Genomic DNA, 23,218 nt, shown 5'->3' with positions numbered 1-23,218 from the left:
TCCCTCACTCTCTCCCCAATGGGAAATAGTCCTTAAAAAGTAAAATAAAGAGTGATGTTTTATTTCTTTAAAAATGAAAAACCCCATGGACTGCTCTGCCATTTACATGAGGCACAGTTATCTCATCGACCCACAGTCCACTTTAAGCCCCCGTGCTGTGTGATGCTGGCCCGAGTTCTCTGGCCGAAAGTGTTCCCCTCCCTGGCCTCGATCCATCTTCATAGTGAGGTGACACACACTGTACATGCTATTAGTTCCTGGGTGAGTCACGGCTTCTGCTGCCTCGTGTGATGGGAGCCAACGATTGTCCCGTTATCTCCACACACTTCCTATTGGAAATCTCGTGGGCTCGACTTTTTTCTCTTTGTGCAATGGTTTTAAGGCCAAAGATCCCAGTTTAAAGTTCAGCATAAGCGCTCACAAACACCTGCTGGACGGGGTGGGCAGGGCGCCTCACCTGTCATGTGCACCCGCTTTGCCGTGGGCGTGACCCAGCACTGAAGGAAGCTTCGGTGCTATGCTGTCTCCCTCTCTTCTGAACCTCACTCTCCGTGTGTCTGTCTTTCAGCTTTAAAAATATTGGCTAGGAGTGGTGAGGTTCCAGCATAACTAAAAGAAGGCGGGGGGGGGGGGGGGTGGAGAGGCGGTAGTGCAGCGGGTTAAGCGCAGGTGGCGCGAAGCACAAAGACCGGCGTAGGGATCCCAGTTCGGGCCCCCGGCTCCCCACCTGCAGGGGAGTCGCTTCACAGGCGGTGAAGCAGGTCTGCAGGTGTCTGTCTTTCTCTCCCCCTCTCTGTCTTCCCCTCCTCTCTCCATTTCTCTCTGTCCTATCCAAAAACAATGACAGCAGTAATAACAATCATATTAACAACAATGATAAACAACAAGGGCAACAAAAGGGAAAAAATGGCCTCCAGGAGCAGTGGATTCGTAGTGCAGGCACCGAGCCCGGTGATAACTCTGGAAGAAAGAAGAAGAGGAAGGAGAAGGAGAAGAAAGAACTTTTTTGGGAACAGACCCCAAGTGTTTTGCATGTGGAGAAGGGCTTTTGTGGGGGCCAGGTAGTGGCGCACCCGGCTGAGCGCACATGTTACAATGATGAAGGACCCGGGTTCAAGCCCCCAGTCCCCACTTGCAGGGGGGAGGTTTCACGAGCGGTGAAGCAGGGCTGTAGGTGTCTCTCTGTCTCTCTCCCTTTCTGTCTCCCCCCTCCTCTCAATTGCTTGCTGTCTCTTTGTAATAATGATAATACAAAAAAATTAAAATATTTTTATTTATTTATTATTGGATAGAGACAGAGAGAAACTTAGAGGGTAGGGGGAGAGCGAGAGAGACAGAGAGATACCTGCAACCATCTTCACTACTTGTGAAGCTTTCCCCCTGCAGATGGGGACCAGGGTCTTGAACCAATATAATGTGTGCACTTAACGAGGCCACCGCCCGGCCCCTACAAAAAATTGTTTAAAGAGAGGGAGGAGGGCTTTCTGCTTGCCAGTATAGATGAATGATCTTTGGGTAAGCCACTTAATCTCTCTGGCCCTCAGTTTCCTTATCTGTACACCACCAGAACTCAGTTCAGAACCTCTGGACCAAGGTCACCTCCCAGGACTGATACCTCCCCCCAGCTCTGCTCAGCTCCTGCTTACGGTGGTGCAGGGGGTCGAACCTGGGACCTAAGCGCGTCAGACATGAGAGTCTGTTTGCAGAACCACTATGCTGTCGACCCCCGCCCTTATATCTTGCTGCTCTGCATCTGAACTGATGGAGGCCAGCTCGGAAGTGTGGACACCACCCAGCCTGGTGCGCAGCGGAAGCTGGGGCATCCGAGAGAGAGACAGTGCGGCTCAGTTTCTGGGAGGGCGTGTCCAGGCCCAGGAGCCACTCAGACGCTGGACTATCGGGTGTACTGGCATCACTTACCAAGCCTCTGGCCACTCAGGGGAGAATGTCTTATCTGCAAAAGGAAGATGACCATCGGGCTGGCTCCCCGACATTTATGAAGCACCTCTGGGCGCCAGGCGCTGGCTCGGTGCTGGGAGCACACTCACCAGTGAGGCAGACTCCTTAGGGCGCCAGGCAGGCAGTGGGTAGGCAGTCAGCACATCTTTTTTTTCTTTTGAAACGAGACGCTTGCCGTATCCTAGTTTTCTTGTTCGTTTTTATTTTTTAAAGACTGACTTACTTTTATGCGTCAGAGACCACAGCACACCGCTCAGCTCCAGCATGTACGGTGCGGGGGCTTGAACCCGAGTCCCCTGGGGCCTCCGGCATGGAATTCTTGTGCTCTGACACTGAGCTGTCTCCCTGGGCCCCCTGGGCCTGTTCAGAGACCCTCTTACTTGAAGTCAGCAGTGACTCCGTGTACTTAACACGGGTGGAGTCCAGGATCTGATCGGCCTCACCACACGACGCTGTGGCCTCTCTCTTTCTTGTCAAATAAATCACTTAACATCTTCAAAACAAGAAGTAAACCCTGACCCTAAACTTCTGGCAGATGCACCGAGGGTAGCCCGGTGAGAAGAACACGAAGGATGAGTCTGACTTGGGCCTGGCACGTCCGTGTGTCCACCAGCACCAAAACACAGCCGCCCCTCCGGTCCAGCGCTGAGACTGTCTATGACCCTGGTCTGAGGGGGGACCCACGGCTCCGCGTGCCCTCACAGCGGCTGCCGTCAGCGTCTCCCGGTCACACAGGCTCATGGGTTTGGGTCTTGGTGCCTCCTGGGAACACCACACTCTGCCCCAGGGTGGTGGAGCACTGCTGTAGCCTCCCTCTCTTTCTCCCTCCCTCCTTCCCTTGGTCTGAAATGAAAAGAATACACAAATCACCTCCTGGGAGAAGTGGACTGGAGCCTGTGCAAGGCCCCAAGCACTGCAAGGAAAAGATTGTAGTTTTTACACAGGATGAGAGGAGGAGGTGGATCCTCTTACAGTCCATCGGGTCTGTGGCTTCCTCTAGTGAGACATCCAGCCAGCGGGTCCCAAGTTTCTGTGGAAAACCATGAGGAGGGTCCAAGGCTGAACAGGGCCACTGTGGACGGCCGGCCGGCCGGCTAGGAACAAACTGGGGGGGGGGGGGGGGAGCCCCGGCCACTTCACTTCCCCTGCCTTCTGCCAAGATCCAAGGACAGATCGAAGTGTTCCCGCCACTGGATTTTTTTTTTTTTCACTGTCATGTGTTTTTTCCGCCTAGAATCTCTTTTCGGGCTGCGTCCAGGGCCCTCCAGGCGGTGACGGATGGCCCGGCAGGGCGTGAAGGGGTCCAGCTGTCCCCGATTACCACGCCTCCACGTGCATTCGCCAAGGTTGTCAGTCCCCCGGCCGCCCTGCGCTGGCTTGCTGGGGGCTGTCACCCACGGGGAGGACTGACAGGACACACGACACAGGTGCTGGCGGTCCCAGAGCCGCCCTTTGTTATGCTGATGGCTTCCAGGGCGGGGGGCTGGGTCCTAGCTTGCCAGCAGCACGTGTCTGAAGGGTGTGCACACGCAGACCTGCAGCCTTCGCCATTTCCCAAGGTACCACGAAGGCCTCGTGTCCTGAGGGAGGAGAAAGGAAGGAGCACAGAGAAGGCGGCAGGCTCCTAATGGCCTTCGCAGATGTCCGGAGGGCCGGAGACCCCACCTCAACTTTCTGAAGCCAACAACGACAACAACAACAACACTCAAAGCCTGTGGTCTTCTGTTCAAGGCAGAGAACTTTCTAAAGGAGGAACCCCTGCACCGTTTCCACCCAGCGCGGAACCAGTGCCTCTGCGAGCCTTTTTTCATTAGAAAAAAGTATCACGCTTAGAGCCACAAGTTCAACCCCCGGCACCACATATGCCAGAGCTGAGCAGTATTCTGGTCTCGTAAAAAAGAAAGAAAGAAGAAGGAAAATTGGGAAAGAAGAAAAGAGACGATGGAGGGAGCAGTGATGGGAAGAAGGGGCCAGGCAGTGAGGGCACCTGGTTAAGAGCACACGTTGCCTGCCATGCACAAGGACCCGGGTTCGAGTTCCCGCCCCCCACCTGCAGGGGGAAAGCTTCACAAGTGGTGAAGCAGGGCTGCAGGTGTCTCTCTGTCTCTCTCCCTCTCAGTTTCTCTGTCCTATCTAATAAAAATAGAAATAAATATATAAAAGGAAAAATAGCACTGGAAGTAGTGGGTTTGTAGTGCCAGCACTGAGCCCCAGCAATAACTCCGATGGCAATTAAGGGGGGGGGCAGTGGCGTACCTGGTTAAGCGCACACATTACAGGGCACAAGGACCCAGGTTCAAGCCTCTGGTCCCCACTTGCAGGGGGAAAGCTTCATGAGGGGTGAAGCAGGGCTGCATGTATCCCTCTTTCTTTTAAAAAATGTATTATCTTTATTTATTTATTTATTTATTGGCTAAAGGTAGTCAGAAATGGAGAGGGAAGGGGAGATAGAGAGGAAGAGAGACACCATCAGCCAGCAGGATGTGACTGGGTGTCGGGGGCGGGGGTGCAGCTCACCCCTGAGTCACGATTTCCAGGCCACAGGACCATCCGCCTACAAGTGACATCTGCAGCTCTAAGGTTCTGCCCTTGTGGTGATTTCCTTGGCCAGGACTCTAGTCACACTCGACCCTGTCCTAGGAGACAGAGATGCTGTGGGGACCATGTTCAGAGCTTTGGTTCCGAAGCAGACCGTTCAAACACCGGCATTTCAGCCTGAATCTAGAAAAGTCTTCTGCGTGTCCCTTGTCCTGTCTTTGGAGACTAGAATGTACTAATCGTGGGGCCTCTGGAGCTTGTCAAGTCACATCTTTGGTGTCCCAGTGAAGAGCCTCTTGTGCAGAGAGGGGGACGGGATGTAACGGGACAGGATGGGACGGGACTCGAATCGAAGACTTGGATGGGGCGTGGTTTCCCCTCTATTCCTGGCTGCTGTTGAGCTCCTTGTGTCATGATAAGAACGGTCACAGTGACAGTGTAGATCCACAGAAGGCATTTGGTATTCCTGCTCTCAGTTAAGCTTCACCCCACCATGTGGGCACTAAGGTTCCCGTTCTCTAAGTCAGGGCCTTAGGAAGTGTTGAAGGATATTCCAGAAAAGTCAAGTCACTAGACCAGGAAGGAGGAGTGAAGTGTCCTGACTAGTGTATTCAAGTCAATCTCTCTCTCTTTTTCTCTCTCTATTATATGTAATAAATAAAATCTGGAAGGAAGGAAGAGAGAGGGAGGGTGAGTTACTTGCTCTGGGCAGGTAGCCCAGCAGTAAAGCTAAAGACTTAAAAGTGTGAGGGCCCTGGTTCTTTTTTTTTTTTTTTTTTTAAGATTTTATTTATTTATGAGAAAGGAGGAGAGAGAAAGAACCAGACGTCACTCTGGTACATGTGCTGCCGGGGATCGAACTCGGAACCTCGTGCTTGAGAGTCCAAAGCTTTATCACTGCGCCACCTCCCGGACCACACAGAGGGCCCTGGTTCTAACCCAGGCATTGCATGTGTCAGACTTGAGTGACACTCCTCTCTCTCCTCCCCTCCCTTCTTATTTTATTCATAAAAATAAAGTCTCCTTCCACTATGCTGTAGACAGGAAATAGGCCTGTTACTTTTTTTTTTTTAAAATTGGGAGGATGAATGGTTTACAGTCAGTACAGCTGCTGGTCCATGTGTAACATTTCTGTTTTCTGCAAAACACTCTCAGCCCACCCAGGTCCTCCTCCACCATCAGCCCCAGGACCTGAGCCCCCCACCCACCCCAGAGGCCTTGACTTTGGGGCAACACACCAAACCCAGTCCACGTTCTGCTTGGCGTTTCCCCTCCTGTTCTGTTTCTCCACTTCTGCCCATGAGTGAGGTCATCCCCTATTCACCCTTCTCTTTCTGGCTTGTATCACTTCACAGGATTCCTTCAGGCCCCATTGAGCACACATGTCACAATGCACAAGGACCCAGGTTTGAGCCCCCAGTCCCCACCTGCTGGGAGAGAACGTCACAATTGGTGAAGCCAGGCTACAGGTGTCTCTCTGTCTCTCTCCTTCTCTATCTCCCCCTCCCATCTCAATTTCTCTCTGTCTGTACCCAATAAATAAATAAATAAAGATAATAGTAAAATGAGGTGAATTCATCATTCTTAACAGCTGAGTAGTATTCCATTGTGGATATAGACCACAACTGTCTCAGCCACTCATCTGTTGTTGTTGGACACCTGGGTTGCTTCCAGGTTTGGGCTCTTACACATTCTGCTGCTGTGAACATAGGTGTACACAGATCTTTTTTTGGATAGATGTGTTTGGCTCCTTTATTTACTTTTAGAGGGGAAGGGTCCAGTAGCTGATTCGGTAGCAGATGTCACGTGACTAGGACGCTCAGAAATCCCCATCAGGCCATTTCAGGTGGTGTCCACAGAGCCCTCAGTGAGGGTACCCTTGGCAGTCCTGAGACCAGAAGGTTCCTGGCCACAGATAGCTCAGTGGGTAGTTTGCATTGCCTTGCCAAGTGTAAGGCCCTGGGTTCGAGCCCTGACACCACTGTGGATGGCTCTTGGGGAGCTCCATGTATGGTGGGGTGGAGCTGTGGTATCGCTTCTCTCTTCAGTCTGACTCTCCCTCTCTCCTCTCTTTCTTTCTCTCCCCCTCTCACAAAGATAGAGAATAATGAACTAGACTCACTGTCTTGTACACTCAAGCTCTGGACCCACGATGAGAGAGAGAAGAGAGGGGAGCGAGAGAGAGGGAGGAGGTAGTGTCACCTGCATGTGTACCGTGGGGACAGTCACTCCTCAGCTTCCCCCCTCTCTCTCAGGGGCCAGAGGTGTGAGCACGGGAGCTGGTCACAACTCCCTTGGTTCTGATTCGTCTTGAAACAGAGGGCACGCAGGGAAGACTGGCCCGGAGGCTCCCACTACCCCTGCACAGCCGTGTGGGTCCCGTGAGCTGTGAGAGACAGAGACACTCCCCCAGGGAGCCGGGTGTGGGGCCTGCCCGCATGGTCCAGGTCGAGCACACAGGACTGGCCTCCCACCAAGAGACCTTCCAAGCTCTTGCTACAAGACAGAAGCCACGTGACCCTCGAGTCTGGGGCCATCACTGAGAGCAGCCAGGTGCAAGGGGCCTTACCGGTTCATCCTAGGTTCCTTCCTAGCACTGAATCGTGGTGCTCTGTCTGCTAACTTGCTGTGGCATAGAAACAGGCCACCTACCACAGGGTTAACCAGGTCAGCGAGAGGGAGAACCAGATCCTCACTGGCACATGTCATGCCAGGGCCAGAACCAGGAACCTTCTGCTCACAAGTCCTGCCTTCTTCCACTACTCCACACCCTGAACCTCCATTTCTTTCTCCTCCTCCTTATCCTTCTCCTCCTCCCCTTCCTTCTCTCCTCCTCCTCTTCCCTATCTTTATTGTTTTACTCCTGGGTTCAGCTTAAGTCACACATGTTGATTATCAACTTTTGGCTAATTACAGAAGCCAGAACTCCCACCGTCTGCACCCCATAATGAACCTGGGTCCAGCCTCCCAGAGGGACAAAGAACAGGGAAGCTTCCAGTGGAGGGGACGGGGCACGGAACTCTGGTGGTGGGAACTGTGTGGAATTATATTCCTGTTACCTGACGATCTTGTGAAGCAGCGTTAAATCACTGATTTACACAATCCTGTTGCTGACGCCGTGGAGAACATAGAGAAACTTGTGACGGAGAGTGTCACAGGCCCGTTGACGTGGCCCAGGCATCGGAGACAGAGGGCAGCGCGGACCCACAGGTGCTGCTTTGGGATGTGCTGTGACGCATCTGGACGGGGAGGGGCATGGGTTGTGTCCTCAGAATTGCCCCCTGGGGCTCATGCCCAGCAGAAGAGGAGGGGACAGTTGGAGCCCAGCCCTGGGTGGGCAGGGACTTCGGAATCACCTGGAGCCGCCTGCTGTCCCATCTCAGATTCCCGACAGGAAAGGTCTCTTGGTGCTGCCTTTTCAGTTGGGGAAAAAAGAAAAGATAAAAAGTGAGGTGGTCACTCCTTTTCTGTAGAACAGTCAAATGCTTGCTTCCAACCACTGGTCTTCTCCTGAATTCCTGAATTCCCTCTCCACGCACAGAAACGCCAGCAAATGAGACCTTTGCAGAAGAGAGTCTCCCATAGCTGCTGAAGATTTGGCTAAGTACCCAAATACTTGTCCGCTGTGCTCTGAGCTAGGCTCCTATCAGAAGCCAGCAGCAAAACAGGGGTTTTCAAAGCTGTTCAGATGGGTCTCTTTAGATGGAGGACTGTCCACTTTGTTTTTTTTTTTTAAGACGGATGAAGTTGCTAACGCGAGAAGGATCTGTATAATCTTTCTGGCATAAGCAGTGCTGGGGAATTAAACTCAGGGCTCTGCTTCTAAGTCCTACGCTCCTTCTGCCTTTCTTCCTGGGCTCCTCCTTCTCCTTCTTCCTGTCTCCTATTTCACTGTGGCCAAGTTAACACTTATATGTTGTGTGTAAAGCGCACTTTTCAGCAAAAATAACAGCATTAATGAGTCGGGGTATTTGAGCAAAGGTAGCATAGGTGGGTTTTGGTGTTTGCAAACCAAACACACCTGTGTCCAACCACACACACACAAGCACACAGCAGCAGCATGTATACTTGCACACTCTGTTTTTAAGGGGGGGGAAAAAAAAAGAGCCAAAACAGTGCTAGCAGAACGGCATGGAAGGAGAGAGAGAGGAGACGTTGGGGCCGGCAGGGTAAGAAGGATCGAGCCCCCCTTTAAAAGACTGGGAACAATAGGCCTTCCAGGAGCCCCTCGTCCCGTCCCCCTCCACGGCCATCGGGATGAGGGAGGACAGTGTCCAGCTGGGGCAGTGGCGGGGCAGCAGTGCCCGGGGGCAGCTCATGAATTAGTAATCGCCATGTGGCGGATGAAGCCCGTCAGAAGCGCCGAGAACGAGGAAGTTGCCTCGCAGAGCACTATCAATCACCCAGTGACCATAACTCCCAGTAATTAGTGTATTTTATGGGCCTTTGCTTCAGTGGCTCGAAAGCACATATGCTCCAGTCACAGCTAAACTTTGCCGGAGTAATATTCCGGGATGATTTATCCCCCTGCTGCTCTGGGATCTAACCCTATATTAGGCGAAGATTGTGAACTAAGCTGCAATACAGTGTAAGTTTAGGCACAGTTTGCCCAGGTTGAGACCTCAATGCATCATCAAGCCTCCCCCACCCCCACCCCCCGGTGTGTGTGTGTGTGTGTGTGTGTGTGTGTGTGTGTGTGTGTGTGTGTGTGTGTCCAGCCTGCCCAGTTAGGCTGCAGCCAGCAGTCACTTTGAAGAGGGAAACAAATAAAGCAGTTAAAAGCAGTAGCAGAGGCTGAGCGGCAGCACACCTGGTTAAGCACTCACGTTACAGTGCACGAGGATCCAGGTTCAAGCCCTGCTCCTCACCTGCAGGGGGAAGGCTTCACGAGTGGTGAAGCAGGTCTGCAGGTGTCTCTCTGTCTCTCTGTCTCTCACCCTCGCTACCTCCCCTTCCCTTTCAGTTTCTCTCAGGCTCTGTCCAATAAATAAATAAATATATATATTTTTTAATTAAAACTGAAATAAAAACAGCAGCATCTACATCCCATACCTGTTCAACTTGTGGATCACCTCTGGCGTCTCCCCTCCCCGTGGCAACTTCCACAGTGTTAGGCCCACTTCTCATATTTTTAAAAACTCCACGCACCGAGTGGCAGTGCTCTGCGAGGCTGCCTTTTCTCCATCGTTAGGAGGGAGCCTGGATTAGGAAGCAAGACCTTCTGAATGATCGGGAGGCCCTTGCTTGCTTGATTTTCACTTGTTTATTTGTTTGTTTATTTATTTTACATCACTGTGTGTGAGCACCTAAAATTGAAAGGGATTTTAAAAATTTATTTATTTATTGGGTAGAGACAGAAATCAAGAGGGAAAGGGAAGATAGAGAGGAAGAGAGACAGAGAGAGACTCCCGCAGCCCTGCTTCACCGTTTGCAAAGCTTTCCCCCTGCAGGCGGGGACGGGGGCCCTGAACCCGGGTCCTTGCGCATTGTAACGTGCACCCAGCCAGGTGTGCCACCACCCGGCCCCGAGACAGACCGCCCTTGCAGCCGTGGGGTCTGGTGAGCACGCACAGTCCTCTTTTAAATGTGGGTCTCTCGCTTTGACTCTTGATCAGCGTGTGTGTTTATTTTTCCACCCAGAGCTATTGCTGGGGCTTGGTGTCAACACTGAATCCACTGCTCCCAGGGCCACGTGTGCCCCTTTTTGTTCTGTTTTCTTTCCTATTATACTCGATAGGACAGAAAGAAAACCGAGAAGAAGGGGGAGATCCAGAGACAGAGAGACACCTGCAGACCTGCCTCATCACTCGCGAAGCTTCTCCCCTGCAGGTGGGGAGCGGGGGCTCGAACCCCAGTCCTTGTGCGTGGTAATTTGGCCACCACCACCCTCCATTTTTACTCGCTGTGCATGAAGAGGACAGGTGACTCTTAAGGCCCCAGGAGCACATGGCACTTTCCTGTTTCCATGTGACGAGGTGTATTTTGTTTGCTTATTTGTTTTGGCCGTGGTCCACCCTGTGTGCCAGGTGACACGGTGGCGTTTGCCCACCAGGGTCCTGTGCCAACACATCTGTAGAGCTCAGAGTCCCCCATCAGTCGGCAGGCCGTGCCGCCCACCTACAGAAGACTGCAGGCAACAGCTAGAATCAGTTCCTGACTCTTCTGACTCTCTTGTGGGGGGCCAGGGGAGACAAGTAAATGAAGCCCCTGCTTCCCCCCCACCCCCAAGCAGATTCTGGGTGTGTTAGAGAAATCCTTAGCCGGGGCCAGTTGGCAGTGAGACCAGTTAAGTGCACATATTACCAAACACAGGGACCTGGGTTCGAGACCCTGTTCCCCACCTGCCGGGGATCTGCTTCACAACTGGTGAAGCAGGTCTGCAGGTGTCTGTCTTTCTCTCCCTCTCTCTATCTCCCTGTCCTCTCTCAATTTGTCTCTGTCCTATCCAATAAAAATTAGGAAGAGGGAGTCGGGCGGTCGCGCAGCAGGTTAAGCGCAGGTGGCGCAAAGCACAAGGACCGGCATAAGGATCCCGGTTCGAACCCGGCTCCCCACCTGCAGGGGAGTCGCTTCCCAGGCGGTGAAGCAGGTCTGCAGGTGTCTGTCTTTCTCTCCCCCTCTCTGTCTTCCCCTCCTCTCTCCGTTTCTCTCTGTCCTATCCAACGATGATGACATCAATAACAACAATAATAGCAATAATAACTACAACAATAAAACAACAAGGGCAACAAAATGGAATAAATAAATAAATAAATAAAATATTTTTTAAAAGATAAAAGAAAATTTGGAAGAAAGGAATAAACGGCCTCCAGGAGCAGTAGAATTGTTGTGCCAGTACCGAGCCCCAGCGGTAAACCTGGTGGCAATAAATATATATTAAAAAAAAAAAAAGAGAGAAATGCTTATCGAAGACAGGAAGGCCCCCATGAGGGCGCATGCATGCAGGTGGGCCGAGGATGAGGCCAGCACACCTCACAGGAACTCGCCTCGGCCCCCACCCCAGATCTCGGCCGAGGGTGCCAGGCAGGGGCAGGCAGCAAGCTGTGTTCACACCGCCCTGCCCGCCTCTCCGGCATCTGCCAGGGAGCCTGTTCCTGTATGAGTCCAGAACCCTCCCTGTTGTATGCTTTACATTGGTTTGTTCTAGCCCTCCCCCGCCAAGAGAATTGGATCAGTCCTGTTAATTTCGCGGGCCGCTTGACCCCGCCCCAAGGAACCCGGAGAGAGGGTTCCTGAGTTCGAGAGTGGAGAGTTTCAGAGGGTTCCCCAGTACGAGAGTTCGAGAGTTCCAGAGTTGGAGGGTTCTTGAGTTCCAGAGTAAGAGAGAGTGCTTGCGCCGCCGCAAAGAGGCAGCAGAGTTCTGTTTGGTGATTAGTTTGTCTTAGTTTGTGAATCGTTGTTCCTGAATAAAGAAGTACAGCTTCCCTGCCCAGCCGTTGTCTCCGCGTCTCTGTTACCCACCGTGAAGCTAAACCGCCCGGCAAGAGCCTACGAAATTTTAACAACACCTCCCAACACAACAAACGAATTGACTTTAATTAAAGGGAATCAGGTTTTGATTTTCATCTATTTGATGGAGTGAGAAGGTGGTGGGTCCCCGAGGTTATTAGGGCACGTTTCAGGGGGGGTGGGGCCAGTGTTAGTAATAACCCTCTCCCTCATCGTCACCGACATGGACAAATATGTCACTTCATCGGCCTCTGAGCCCCGCACTTATGCCCCTCCACAGGGGTTGCCGGTTCGACAAGTTACCAGCTAATGGCGTTATACATTAAAAATTGACGCTCCCCTCACTGCCGGCCTTCCCCGGCTTTGTTCTTAAGCCCTAGACACTTGTGCGTGCAGCTGCAAACTATAGGCAGAAGATTAAATTAATTTGTAACTCCTCTCCTCCTTCTTCTTTTTCGTCCTGCATTACTGAATCCTCCACATTTAATTGAAACCCTACTTCAAGACGCCCTGTTTCTTGCACGTGCTTTGCTTTGTAGTCAGTTTGACTCCCCGCCCTTTAACACTGAGAAATTGCTGTTAGATCCTGTGGATTTTCGGGAAGCTGTGCGGAGAGGAGAGTGGAATTGATGCATGGGAAGAAAAAGTCAAATCTGAGGGTCGATTCTGAGGTATTTAATATTTATTATGGTCCTCCAGCAGCCGCGCTCCAGATGATTTAAACTCTGTCTCCAGGACTGTGGAAATTGGTCTTGGAATGAAATCTCACCCAGGGAATTTTATGTGATCCAGTAGTTAAGTCTGACTCCTCCTCCTCCTTCCTCCTTTTTTTTTTCTTTTTTAAATTTTTCAAAGTTATTTTTATTGGGCAGAGACAAAGAGAGATTGAAAGGGGAGGGAGAGAGAGAGAGAGAGAAAGAGACAGAGAGACACCTGCAGCCCTACTTCCCACTCATGAAGCTTCCCCCTGCAGACCAGAGACTTGAACCTGGGTCCTTGCACACTGTGATGTGTGCCCTTAACCAGGCACGCCGCCGCCTGGCTCCCCCACCTCCTCCCCGTCCTCCTCCCCGTCCTCCTCCCCCTCACCATGCCTCCCTCCTCGTTTCTCTGTGTCTGAATGTTCCAGAGTAGAAAATGGAGACTTAACTGCAGTGCACACACACGGGATCCTTTGATGGAACTTTAATTGTGTGAAGTGTGCACAAGGTAATTAACAAATCTTAGACCATTTCTGACTCAAAAGTCCCCCTTAGGGAGTTGGGCGGTAGCGCGGCGGGTGGCGCAAAGCGCAATGACCGGCATTAAGGATCCGGGTTCTAGCCCCCCGGCTCCCCACCTGCTGGGGAGTCACTTCACAAGCTATGAAGCAGGCCTGCAGGTGTCTTATCTTTCTCTCCTCCTCTCTCTCTTCCCCATCTCTCTCCATTTCTCGATGTCCTATCCAACAACGACATCAATAACTACAATAAAACAACAAGGGCAACAAAAGGGAATGAATAAATTTTTTTTTTAATTTTTAAATTTTTTATTTAAGAAAGGATTAGTGAACAAAAGCATAAGGTAGGAGGGGTACAACTCCACACAATTCCCAACACCCAATCCCCATAACCCACCCCCTCCCATGGTAGCTTTCCCATTCTCTATCCCTCTGGGAGCATGGACCCAGGGTCGTTGAGGGTTGCAGAAGGTAGAAGGTCTGGCTTCTGTAATTGCTTCCCCGCTGAACATGGGAGTTGACTGGTCGGTCCATACCCCCAGTCTGCCTCTCTCTTTCCCTAGTAGGGTGTGACTCTGGGGAAGCTGAGCTCCAGGACACATGGGTGGGGTCTTCAATCCAGGGAAGCCTAGCCGGCATCCTGGTGGCATCTGGAACCTGGTGATTGAAAAGAGAGTTAACATATGAAGCCAAACAATTTGTTGAGCAATCATGGATCCCAAGCTTGGAATAGTGGAGAGGAAGTGTTAGGGAGGTACTCACTGCAAACTCTAGTGTAGTCCTGCTTTCAGGTATATATTTTGCAGTAGTTTATAGATACGTGTGCACATAAGCTCTCTCTCACAGAAACTGGTGTATATCTAGGTTATGGGACTTTGTTAGAAAGTGAACTACCTGAGATGAAATTAGAGTGTACTATTAAAGGAAAGGTCTCACCCGAGTAATGAAGCTGAAGGGTTGTCATTCCACACGTGAAGTCTCTGGATACATTCTGAGGTGAAGCATGTTGAGGTAGCAATCGTTGCTTTGGTTAGGTTGTGATCGGCAGATGCAATGTTATTTGGTTTGGATTGGGAGATGCATACGGGAAAGTGGGCCCTATCCAAGGGTTCCAGGACTGGGGGAAGTAGGGGCTCTATAGTGAAGATGTGAGGTTCCTGCTGTCTTAGGGTTCAAAAAGACAATCAATAGTTAATGTTATCATCACATTATTTGTTAATTGGGTTAACTTTGAAAAGTCCCTTTGTTATGGTTTGCTGGACAGTACCCAGTATCTTGTATATAGCTGTGCTATTGGAAGCTTCTAATCTACTTGGTCTAGGCTTTTGAGAGAGTCCGCATATCAAATACATAGCCTATATATTAAAAAGATTCAGTTTGTCTTTTGAGAAACTTTGAGACATACAATTGATTTCCCCCTCTCATATTAATTAGCTACTGATTTATATGTCTACATTTTGCTAGGAGTGTACGTCCTCCTTCAGCTAGATCCCTGGCTCTGGTGGGAATGCTTATCTGAAATTTGTAATTCTACCGGGAAACATCGAACATGACCAAATCAGGATTTAAAGCAAAACCTATTTCCCAGTAGAACTAGAAATTGAAAGCTACTTTCACAACTTTGCAGAAGTCTTAGTCACCAAAAACATATCCTGAGTCTGTGCCTGTCACTTGCTTTGTGGTTCCACGTATCTGTTGCGAACTGAGGACAGAACTGTTATCAGCAGAAGACTTTTTTGTGGCTGTTGCTTCATTAACAATGACAACAAAATCTAACTCTCTGTGTGTGTGTGTGTGTGTGTGTGTGTGTGTGTGTGTGTGTGTGTGTGTGTGTGTGTGTGTGTCTGTGTGTGTCTGGGTGTGTGTGTGTGTGTGTGTGTGTGTGTGTGTGTGTGTAAATACAGAGGTATCTGTCATTCAGTTACCATGACTTTGGGGCATGGTCATGATCACACGCGCATGGATTCATTTGAATTATGAAAGATCAGTATATCCAGATGCTTAAAACCCAGGAGCATCTCATAGGTGGTGGCCAGCCAAGGAGCCGCTCCCGTGTCCCAGGGTGCTCTTCTTCTCTTGGAACTGTGTTCCCAGATGGCCATGGGGCTCAGGGCTGTGCACGCAGCAAGTCTTCCACTGGGAACAGAATATTGAGCAGTTTGCTAAATCTTAAGCATACAGAATTAAAACACATTTTTTTTAATTTGACATTCAATAGACCCTTCTTTCTCCCTCCCCCACGTCTGTGCTCACCCACCCCGCCCCCCAAAATAAATAAACCTTTCCCACATCTCTTCCACCGCGAGCCACCCTCTCCTGGGGATAGGAAGAACGTGAGCACGGGTTGATGGATCACCGGTGCCCTGTGTAAGCACACTTTCCAGGGTACTGTGTTTTTCTAAGACTGGACTTGAGCTTTTTCCTTCTGTGAAGATGATGGAGAGAGTGGAGCTTCCTATTGGCTCAGTGCTAATCTGTTTGCTTTGTTGTGTTTCTGCTTCCCCCCCACACACTTCTTGCCTTTAACTGTTAACCTATTTATAAATCTAAATCTACACACAGAGGTCATTGGTTGGCTGAACTTAAACCATTTTACTCAGTAAATTTAATTAAGAAAATACAGTGCAACTCATAAGCAAATGAGTTTTTTCCTAGTTTTCAACCAAACCACCCTCTTGAGTGCAGATTGCCTTGCCCGACCCCTGGTGATAGAGAAGCAGGCAAAATTAAAAAGGACATTAAGCTTCATTAAATCTGAAACACATTCTGTACAGTGACATATCTGCAGGCCATTTCAGAGGCGATTACATACTGTCTTTCGGAAGTTTCTCCATTTATAATACCTTGACAATCAAAATGAGAGGAGGAGGAGGATGGGGCTAGATGGCTAGGAGTAAGAGACACAGAACCAGCCCGGCCCAGTGTCCCTGGAGTCCAGCTCACACATCACCAGGGTCCGGGGTTTTTTCTGGCCTTTGGCGGCCACGTGTGGAAAGGAGGTATGCTCAGTGATGCTCAGTGCAGACTTGTCTGCTAGGAGCCCTCCTCCCTGCTTCCCTTCCCGCAGCTGAACTGGATCCAAGGATTCTGAACCCTGGCTGTCTGTCTCCCTTTGTCTGGACACATGGAACAGAAAGTGTGCAGCAGGGACCTCCCTCTCCCAGGGCCTGGTACCCACAGCTTGGGTATAAGCTCGCCGTGTAGATACGGCTCCTTGGCCTGATGGCGCAGGAGAGGAGCTCACTGCAGTGCTTCTGGGCTCAGGGGCCAGGGATTGTGCTCAGAGATGTCCCCAAGGTGGGAGTGCAGTTGACAGGCAGGAAGAGACAGTCAGAGTGCAGACTGGCCCCCAGAGGCACCACCTGACCTGTCTGCACTGAATCCTCTCTGTCCTTTTCTTGTGTACCAGGTCTGGGGAGGTGGCTCAATGGTAGCATGCGGGATTTGGAAGCAAGAAGTCCCAGGTTCCATCCCCAGCAGCCCCAGGAACCTGAGCCAAGTGATACTCTGGTCAAACGATAAAATACACAAAGGCCCATCTTGCAAATGGACGACACAGGCCATCAGTGTCCCCTCGGGCCAGTTATGGCACCGGGGACCGAGGAGAGGGGGACATGTTGCAAAGGGCCTGTGCTTTGGCCTCTTGGTAGGACCATAGTGACTTGAGAATTTAAGAGTTTGTGCCAGAGTGGGGGAGAGTTCATATTTTTTGCCTTACCCTACTTTTTTTTTTTTCCAAAAAATCTTGATTGAAGGTTGGTTTATATTGTTAGAAGATTTTAAGAGTATATCAGGTTGTCAGGAAGCCTTTTTGCATAGAAAAATATAGAAAGAGAGGGGCCAGGTTGAGTGCACCTATTGCAGTGTGCAAGAACCCAGGTTTAAGTCTTCACCTGCAGGGGGTCCACTTCATGAGCAGTGAAGCAGGTCTGCAGGTGTCTCCATCTCCCTATCCCCTCTCGATTGCTCTCTGTCCTACCTAGTAAAAATTTAAAAGTGGGGGGGGGGAGGAGGGAAAATGGGCGCCAAGAGCAGTGGATTCATAGCACTGGCACCAATCCCCAGTGACAACCCTGGTGGCAACAAAAAAAGGAAAGAAAGAAGGAATTGGGGGCCCAGCAGTAGCACAACGGGTCAGCACACATGATGTGAAGCGCAAGGACCAGCATAAGGATTCCGGTTCAAGCCCCCCAGCTCCCCACCTGCAGGGGGTCGCTTTTCTCCCTTTCTTTCTCCCCCTCCTCTCTCAATTTCTCTCTGTCCTATCCATCAACAACAATAACAACAAAAAGGGCAACAAAAATGGGAAAAATAGCCCCCAGGGGCAGTGGTTTCATAGTGCAGGCACCAAGCTCCCGTGATAACTCTCAAGGGGAAAAAAAAAAGAAGAAGAAGAAGGAAGAAATTTAGGGGGTGGGGGAAAGAAAGAAAAGGGAGGAAGGAAGGAAGGAAGGAAGTCAACGTGGCTAGTGGTCTCACAGAGTATACTGTGTCTGTCACCTGTATTCCACATCTGAGTGACACATCCAGTGGTTGTCTGTCATTTCCTGACTGACTTCACTTCACTTTTAAAAGGCACACATCACCTTTTAATAGCTGGCTTGCCTGCAGTAGAGTGTCCCCCCCACACACAGCTCCTCCACTAGGCCTGGAGGTTGAGCCTGGGCTCTGGCCAGCTGATGCAGATGTCCTTTGAGACGCGGAAGTTCTTGTGGGTCACCCCACCCGTTGGCAGACCCTCTCTGGCTTACAGCTGCCGAGGTCTCTAAACTGTGACAACCAGTGGCCACTGTTGGTCCCCATCACCTGAGACTTTACTTGTCCCTTGAGGCTCCTTCAGCCGGTCACAGCCAGGTGAACAGCCTGTCTTCTGCCCCCGGTGACGGGCTCAGCCTGTCTCCCAAGTGACAGCAAGGCGCCTGTGTGCAAGGCCAGAGGGTGTTCTCAGTTTGGTCCAGTACTCACGGCTCCCTTACCTCCTTTAGACCAAGGCCTCTGCTCTTGGCAGTCTTCCAGCTGCAGGTGGAAGGTGAGGCACTGCTCAGCATGGTGATGATGAAAGGGGACAGCCATGGAGGATCTGTCACTTCGCTGAGGACAGAATGGCCCCACGCAGCCCAGTCCCCAAGGAAACACAGAGACACCTCGCGAGTCAGGGCCTGCTCTCCTTGGCCAGAAACACACTTAACAAAACACATTTTCAGGGGCCAGGTGGCGGCACCCCTGGTTGAGCTCACACATCACAGCGCACAGGACCCAGGTTTGAGCCCCCGGTCCCCACCTGCAGGGGGAAAGCTTCATGAGTGGTGAAGCAGGGCTGCAGGCATCTCTCTCTCTCTCTTTCTCCCTCTCTATCTCCCCCTCCCCTCTCAGTGTCTCCCTGTCTCTACCCAATAATAAATAAACCACATTTTCACAAGATGTGGGCACCCTGTCAGGTGTAGGGTGGGTGAGGAAGCGCAGGTCTGATCACATAAAGCTGAGCGAGAGAGTGTGGGTGCAGCCGTGAGCACTCCTCTGCCTCCCCCCCCCCCCCATGCTGCTCCTACTCAGAGCGGTTAGCGAGTCAGCAGATACTGGCTGTGGGAAGAGTCCCAGCAAATGATCTGTTTCTCTATGCAGAAATGCCTCATGACTTTCCCGACAGCCCAGAACAATGATGATGCTCTCGCTTAGTCATGGTGACAGTCATGGGGCTCTGAGTGTGCAAGACGGGACAAGGCGGTGAAACTCAGCAGGTTGTTGAAAACAGAGAGAATGCACACATGCGCGTGTGTGTGCACACGCGCACACACACACACACACACACACACACACGCACATACACACTCGAGAGTCGGCCTTTTTTTTTTGCCTCCAGGGTTATCGCTGGGGCTCGATGCCTGCACTAGGAATCCACTGCTCCCGGGGGGCCATTCCCCCCCTTTGTTGCCCTTGTTGCTTATCGTTGTTGTTATAGAGAGTTGGCCTTCTGGAGGGAGTCGCGTACACGGGCTGGAGAGATAGTACAGTGACAACACACAGCACGTGCCTGTCTGAGGTCCCTGGTTCAATCCCCAGTGGCAGCATATTCCACAGCTGAATGGTGGTGTTCTGAGCTCTCCTTCTCAGAAAGTTGATCTCTTTAAAAACAAACAAAACGGCCACCTTACAGTCAGGTGACTTATCCCTGTGATGTAACTATTACTCAGCAATGTCCTTACTAAGAAACAGAGTGTGTCTGTTATTCAAAGAAGACTTTCAGTTTTCATAAGACACATCGGCCACTCAAATCTTTTTGTTTTATTTATTCGGATAGAGACAGAAATCAAGAGGGGAGAGGGAGATAAACAGAGAGACACCTGCAGCCCTGCTTCACTGCTTGTGAAGCTTTTCCCCTGCAGGTGGGAGCCAGGCATTTGAACTCGGGTCCTTATGCATTGTGACATTTGACACCGCCCAGCCCCTAAAAATCTTTTTATTTTTTAACACTTTTTCTTTCCTATTTTATTTGATATAACGGGAAAATTTGTGGTGGTGGACTAGAGAGACAGCGAGACAGAAACCCCAGCAGACTTGCTTCACTACTAGTGAAACTTCCCCTCCCCCCCCCACAGGTGGGGACTGGGGGCTTGAACCCTGGTCCTTGCACACAGTAATGTGTGTGCTCAACGCAGTGTGCCACTGCCTGGGCCACTCAGATGTTAAGTTGCCCAGAATGTCACATGATCCAAAAGCCAAGGAGTGTCATTCAATCCCAGGTAAGATGTGTCCCAGCTGGAGAAAAAACGAAACAGTGGTCCCGTGGCTACTCGCAGCTGCTCTAAGACGCAGCCGCAGATGAAGGTTCGGGAGTGCGGGGCAGCGCGAGCGTCTGCAGAATGAAAGAACCACTTCTCAAGCTCCAGGGAGGAGCAGAAACCTCAGGGAAGAACTCGGGATGAGGGCTGGGCGGTGGCACCCCCAGTTGAGCGCACATGTCACCGGGTTCTAGCCCCTACTCCCAGCTGCAGGGAGGAAGCTTCACTGCTGGTGAGCAGAGGTTTCTCGGTTTCCATCCCCCCTCCCCGCTCTGCGCTCGCTCGGTTCCTATCAGAAAGAGAGGAGGAGAGAGGATGCTGGATCAAGTTGCAGGGTTTTTGAGCTCAGTTGGTATTGTCAGTGACCCTCAGGCTCCTCTCTTTCTTTTTTCCTTACTTCCTTTCTTTTATTCCTACAATATATTATTTTTTTATTGGGGAGGATTAATGGTTTAGGGCCAACAGTAAAAGGCAGTAGTTTGGGAGTTGGGTTGGTAGCGCAGCGGGTTAAGCACAAGGACCGGCTCAAGGATCCCGGTTCGAGCCCCCGGCTCCCCACCTGCAGGGGAGTCGCTTCCCAGGCGGTGAAGCAGGTCTGCAGGTGTCTGTCTTTCTCTCCCCCTCTCTGTCTTCCCCTCCTCTCTCCGTTTCTCTTTGCTTTGTCCTATCCAACAATGATGACATCAATAATAACTACAACAATGAAAAACAACAAGGGCAACAAAAGGGAAAATAAATATTTAAAAAATGCGGTAGTTTGTACATGCATAACATTTCCCTGTTTCCCACATACCAGTTCAAGGAAGCCCAGGTCCTCCTCCACCGTCATGGTCCAGGACGTGAGGCCTCCCCACCCTGAGGTTTCTGAGCCATGGAATGCACTGATGTCCTTGGATTAGTTCCCACTTCTGTGCCACCTGACCTGGTGACTCTGCTTCCAGCGCCACTGTCCGTATCCATAGGACGTTCCACACTCGGGCACTGGCCCCTTTATAAAGCTGTCTGGCTCAAATAAGTGATCGTGCGTCGAAGGAGTCTGCTCTCAGGGCTCCAGGTCAACCCCATCCCTGGCTGGATCATGTCTTTTTACAGATGAGGTTTCCAAGAGCAGAATGAAGTGGCCAGCCCCAAACCCATGGGACAGTCAGAAATCAAGCCAAAAGGGAAGCTCTTGAGGTCCCCCCCAACCCCCCACCCCCAGACTCATCTGTTCCTCCCGGTCGTGGAATGGTCCTTTCACACGTGTGTCTTCTAAGTATGACTGGAGAATGGGGCCAGGGCTGGCAGGATAGCTCGCTGGGGTAGTGTGTTGCTTGGCCATGTGCACGACCTGGGTTCAAGCCTGGCCCTCACCACACTCGAGGACACTTTGGTGCCATGGTATCTCTGTTCCATATACTTTCTCTCTTTGCCTCTATGTGGAAGGAGGAGGGAAGAGAGGAAGGATAGAAGGGAGGGAGGAAGGATGGAAGAGAGGGGGGGAGAGAGGAAGGAAGGAAGGAAGGAAGGAAGGAAGGAAGGAAGGGAAATTAGAAATGAACCCCCAAATTAAACAAAATTAACGGCTAGCTGAAGATGGCGGAATGTTCTGTTTCAAGCACCCACCTCCCAGCTTCCCCAGTTACTCCTTGCTGTTTGTGACAGCACTGAGCTCTAGGGAAAAACAAAACACACACAAAAAAGAGGCATTCCCATTTTAACAAGAGGAAAATCCCAGAAGAACAACAAACCAAACAATAACCATCAGCATGGAAATGAGTCCTTAGAGCTGAGTAGCCCCCTGGAAAAAAAAAAAATCACACCAGAGTCCAGCCTGGCTGTTAAAAAAATCACTGTTTTGTTGGGGACACTGAACACGTCCGTTCTGAATACAGCTGTTAGTGTGATCACAGCAGTTACTTAGGGGACCTCAGGGGCAGGAGTCCATGAAGGGGGACCCTGGGGGTGGGAGAGTCCAAGGACGGGACAGTGGGGTGGGGATTGGGGGCTGTCCATGGAGGAGGATGGTGGGGTGGGGGGTGGGGGTGTCCATGGAGGGGACGGTAGAGGTTGCGGTTGGTAGAGTCCATGGAGGGGACAGTGGGGTGGGGGTTGGGGGAGCCCATGGAGGGGACAGTGGGGTGGGGGTTGAGGGTGTCCATGGAGGGGACAGTGGGGTGGGCGTGTCCAGGAGGAGATTGTGTGGCTGGGGTGAGCTTTCTTTTAGGCGTGGGCCCCCAATTCTACAGCGTGGCAGCTGTGGTTTTCGGGAGCTCTGCCCTGCATGCAAATCTGTAACTCGACAAATATTATTTCCTTCCCCAGCTCGCTCTTGGGAGCTTTCCATATCCTCAGGTAAGACTGTTCATTTCATTCCTGCCACTTGCCACTGTGACACTCATTCCTATGTATGAAGGGACGGCCGCAGAGCCACGCAGACAAGTCTGTCCTGTTACACTGAAAAGTGAGCTCTTAAAGGAGTCGCTCCCAAGTCCCTATTGATTTTGATTTTTTTAACTCCAGCACCCCCCCTTTGTTAAGGGCTGACAGCCACATGCCCCCCTCATCCCCCTCCCTTTGTGTGGCATCCTGCTGTCCCCCTCCTCCCAGCCGGGCCCTCATATTCCCAATGAGGCCAGAGCACGATGTGTGCTTCTGAATTCAATTAAAACCACTTGAATTAAGGGCTTGAGAGGAAGGGTTAAAAAGATCTAATCTGGGTCATTCTGTCCGCTGAAGCAAAGAGGTGGGCGCCCGTCCTCTGTGGGTCTGCCCCGTGCTTGCCGCAGGAAGCCAGCCTGCCAGCCATTGTCACCGGTCTCGTCCCTGTCCCTTTCAGCCCGCTATTATGGGAGGGCGCGCCTCGAAAACATAACAGCTCTGTTGTGATTTGAAAACGATTCCCCAGCGTGCGGGGGTGGGGGTGGGGGATCAGGGAACTGTCTGGAAGGAGGGAAATGGATGGGCAGCCCGTGTCCCTCCGCTGGCAGCTTCCCGTTCTCCTGGCATCTCGGACAGCCTGGGCCAGAGCGCCTGCGGGCACGTCTGATTTAAAGGTGGTGGTGGTCTCTGCTCTTTAAGCATCTATTAACTCGCTATTATTATGCAAATAAGTGTGTATTACACATCCTAATTTATGCATGGTTAGATTATGCAGATGTACCCCAAACATGGTTATTGAATAATAGGATGGGACTGGGCCTTCATGCCATCTTCATAAGCGCGTGTAGGCAGATCCTCCCGGGACCCCGCGGACCCTCGCCCGCCCGCGCCCGTTCCTGCATCCTTTCTCCTT

The 23,218-nt window shown here is 51.3% G+C and overlaps 1 protein-coding gene across 6 annotated transcripts in view; it reads left to right on the top strand.

Annotated features, from left to right (window-relative positions):
• The window catches only part of MAP2K5 (mitogen-activated protein kinase kinase 5), a 271,177-nt gene that overhangs the window by 159,571 nt on the left and 88,388 nt on the right, over window positions 1-23,218 (top strand). For 4 of the 6 annotated variants that reach the window (XM_060175660.1, XM_060175661.1, XM_060175658.1 and 1 more), the window contains one exon: window positions 22,249-22,278. The exons of the other annotated variants lie outside the window; for them this stretch is intronic. In XM_060175660.1, the coding sequence (XP_060031643.1) occupies window positions 22,249-22,278 (30 nt within the window). The remainder of the gene's footprint in view (window positions 1-22,248; window positions 22,279-23,218) is intronic. 6 annotated transcript variants of the gene reach the window in all.

Source organism: Erinaceus europaeus, chromosome 16, assembly GCF_950295315.1.
Source record: "Erinaceus europaeus chromosome 16, mEriEur2.1, whole genome shotgun sequence".
Taxonomy (NCBI): Eukaryota; Metazoa; Chordata; class Mammalia; order Eulipotyphla; family Erinaceidae; genus Erinaceus; species Erinaceus europaeus.
The sequence above is the reverse complement of the archived record's forward strand: the minus strand, read 5'-3'. Positions and strand labels throughout refer to the sequence as shown.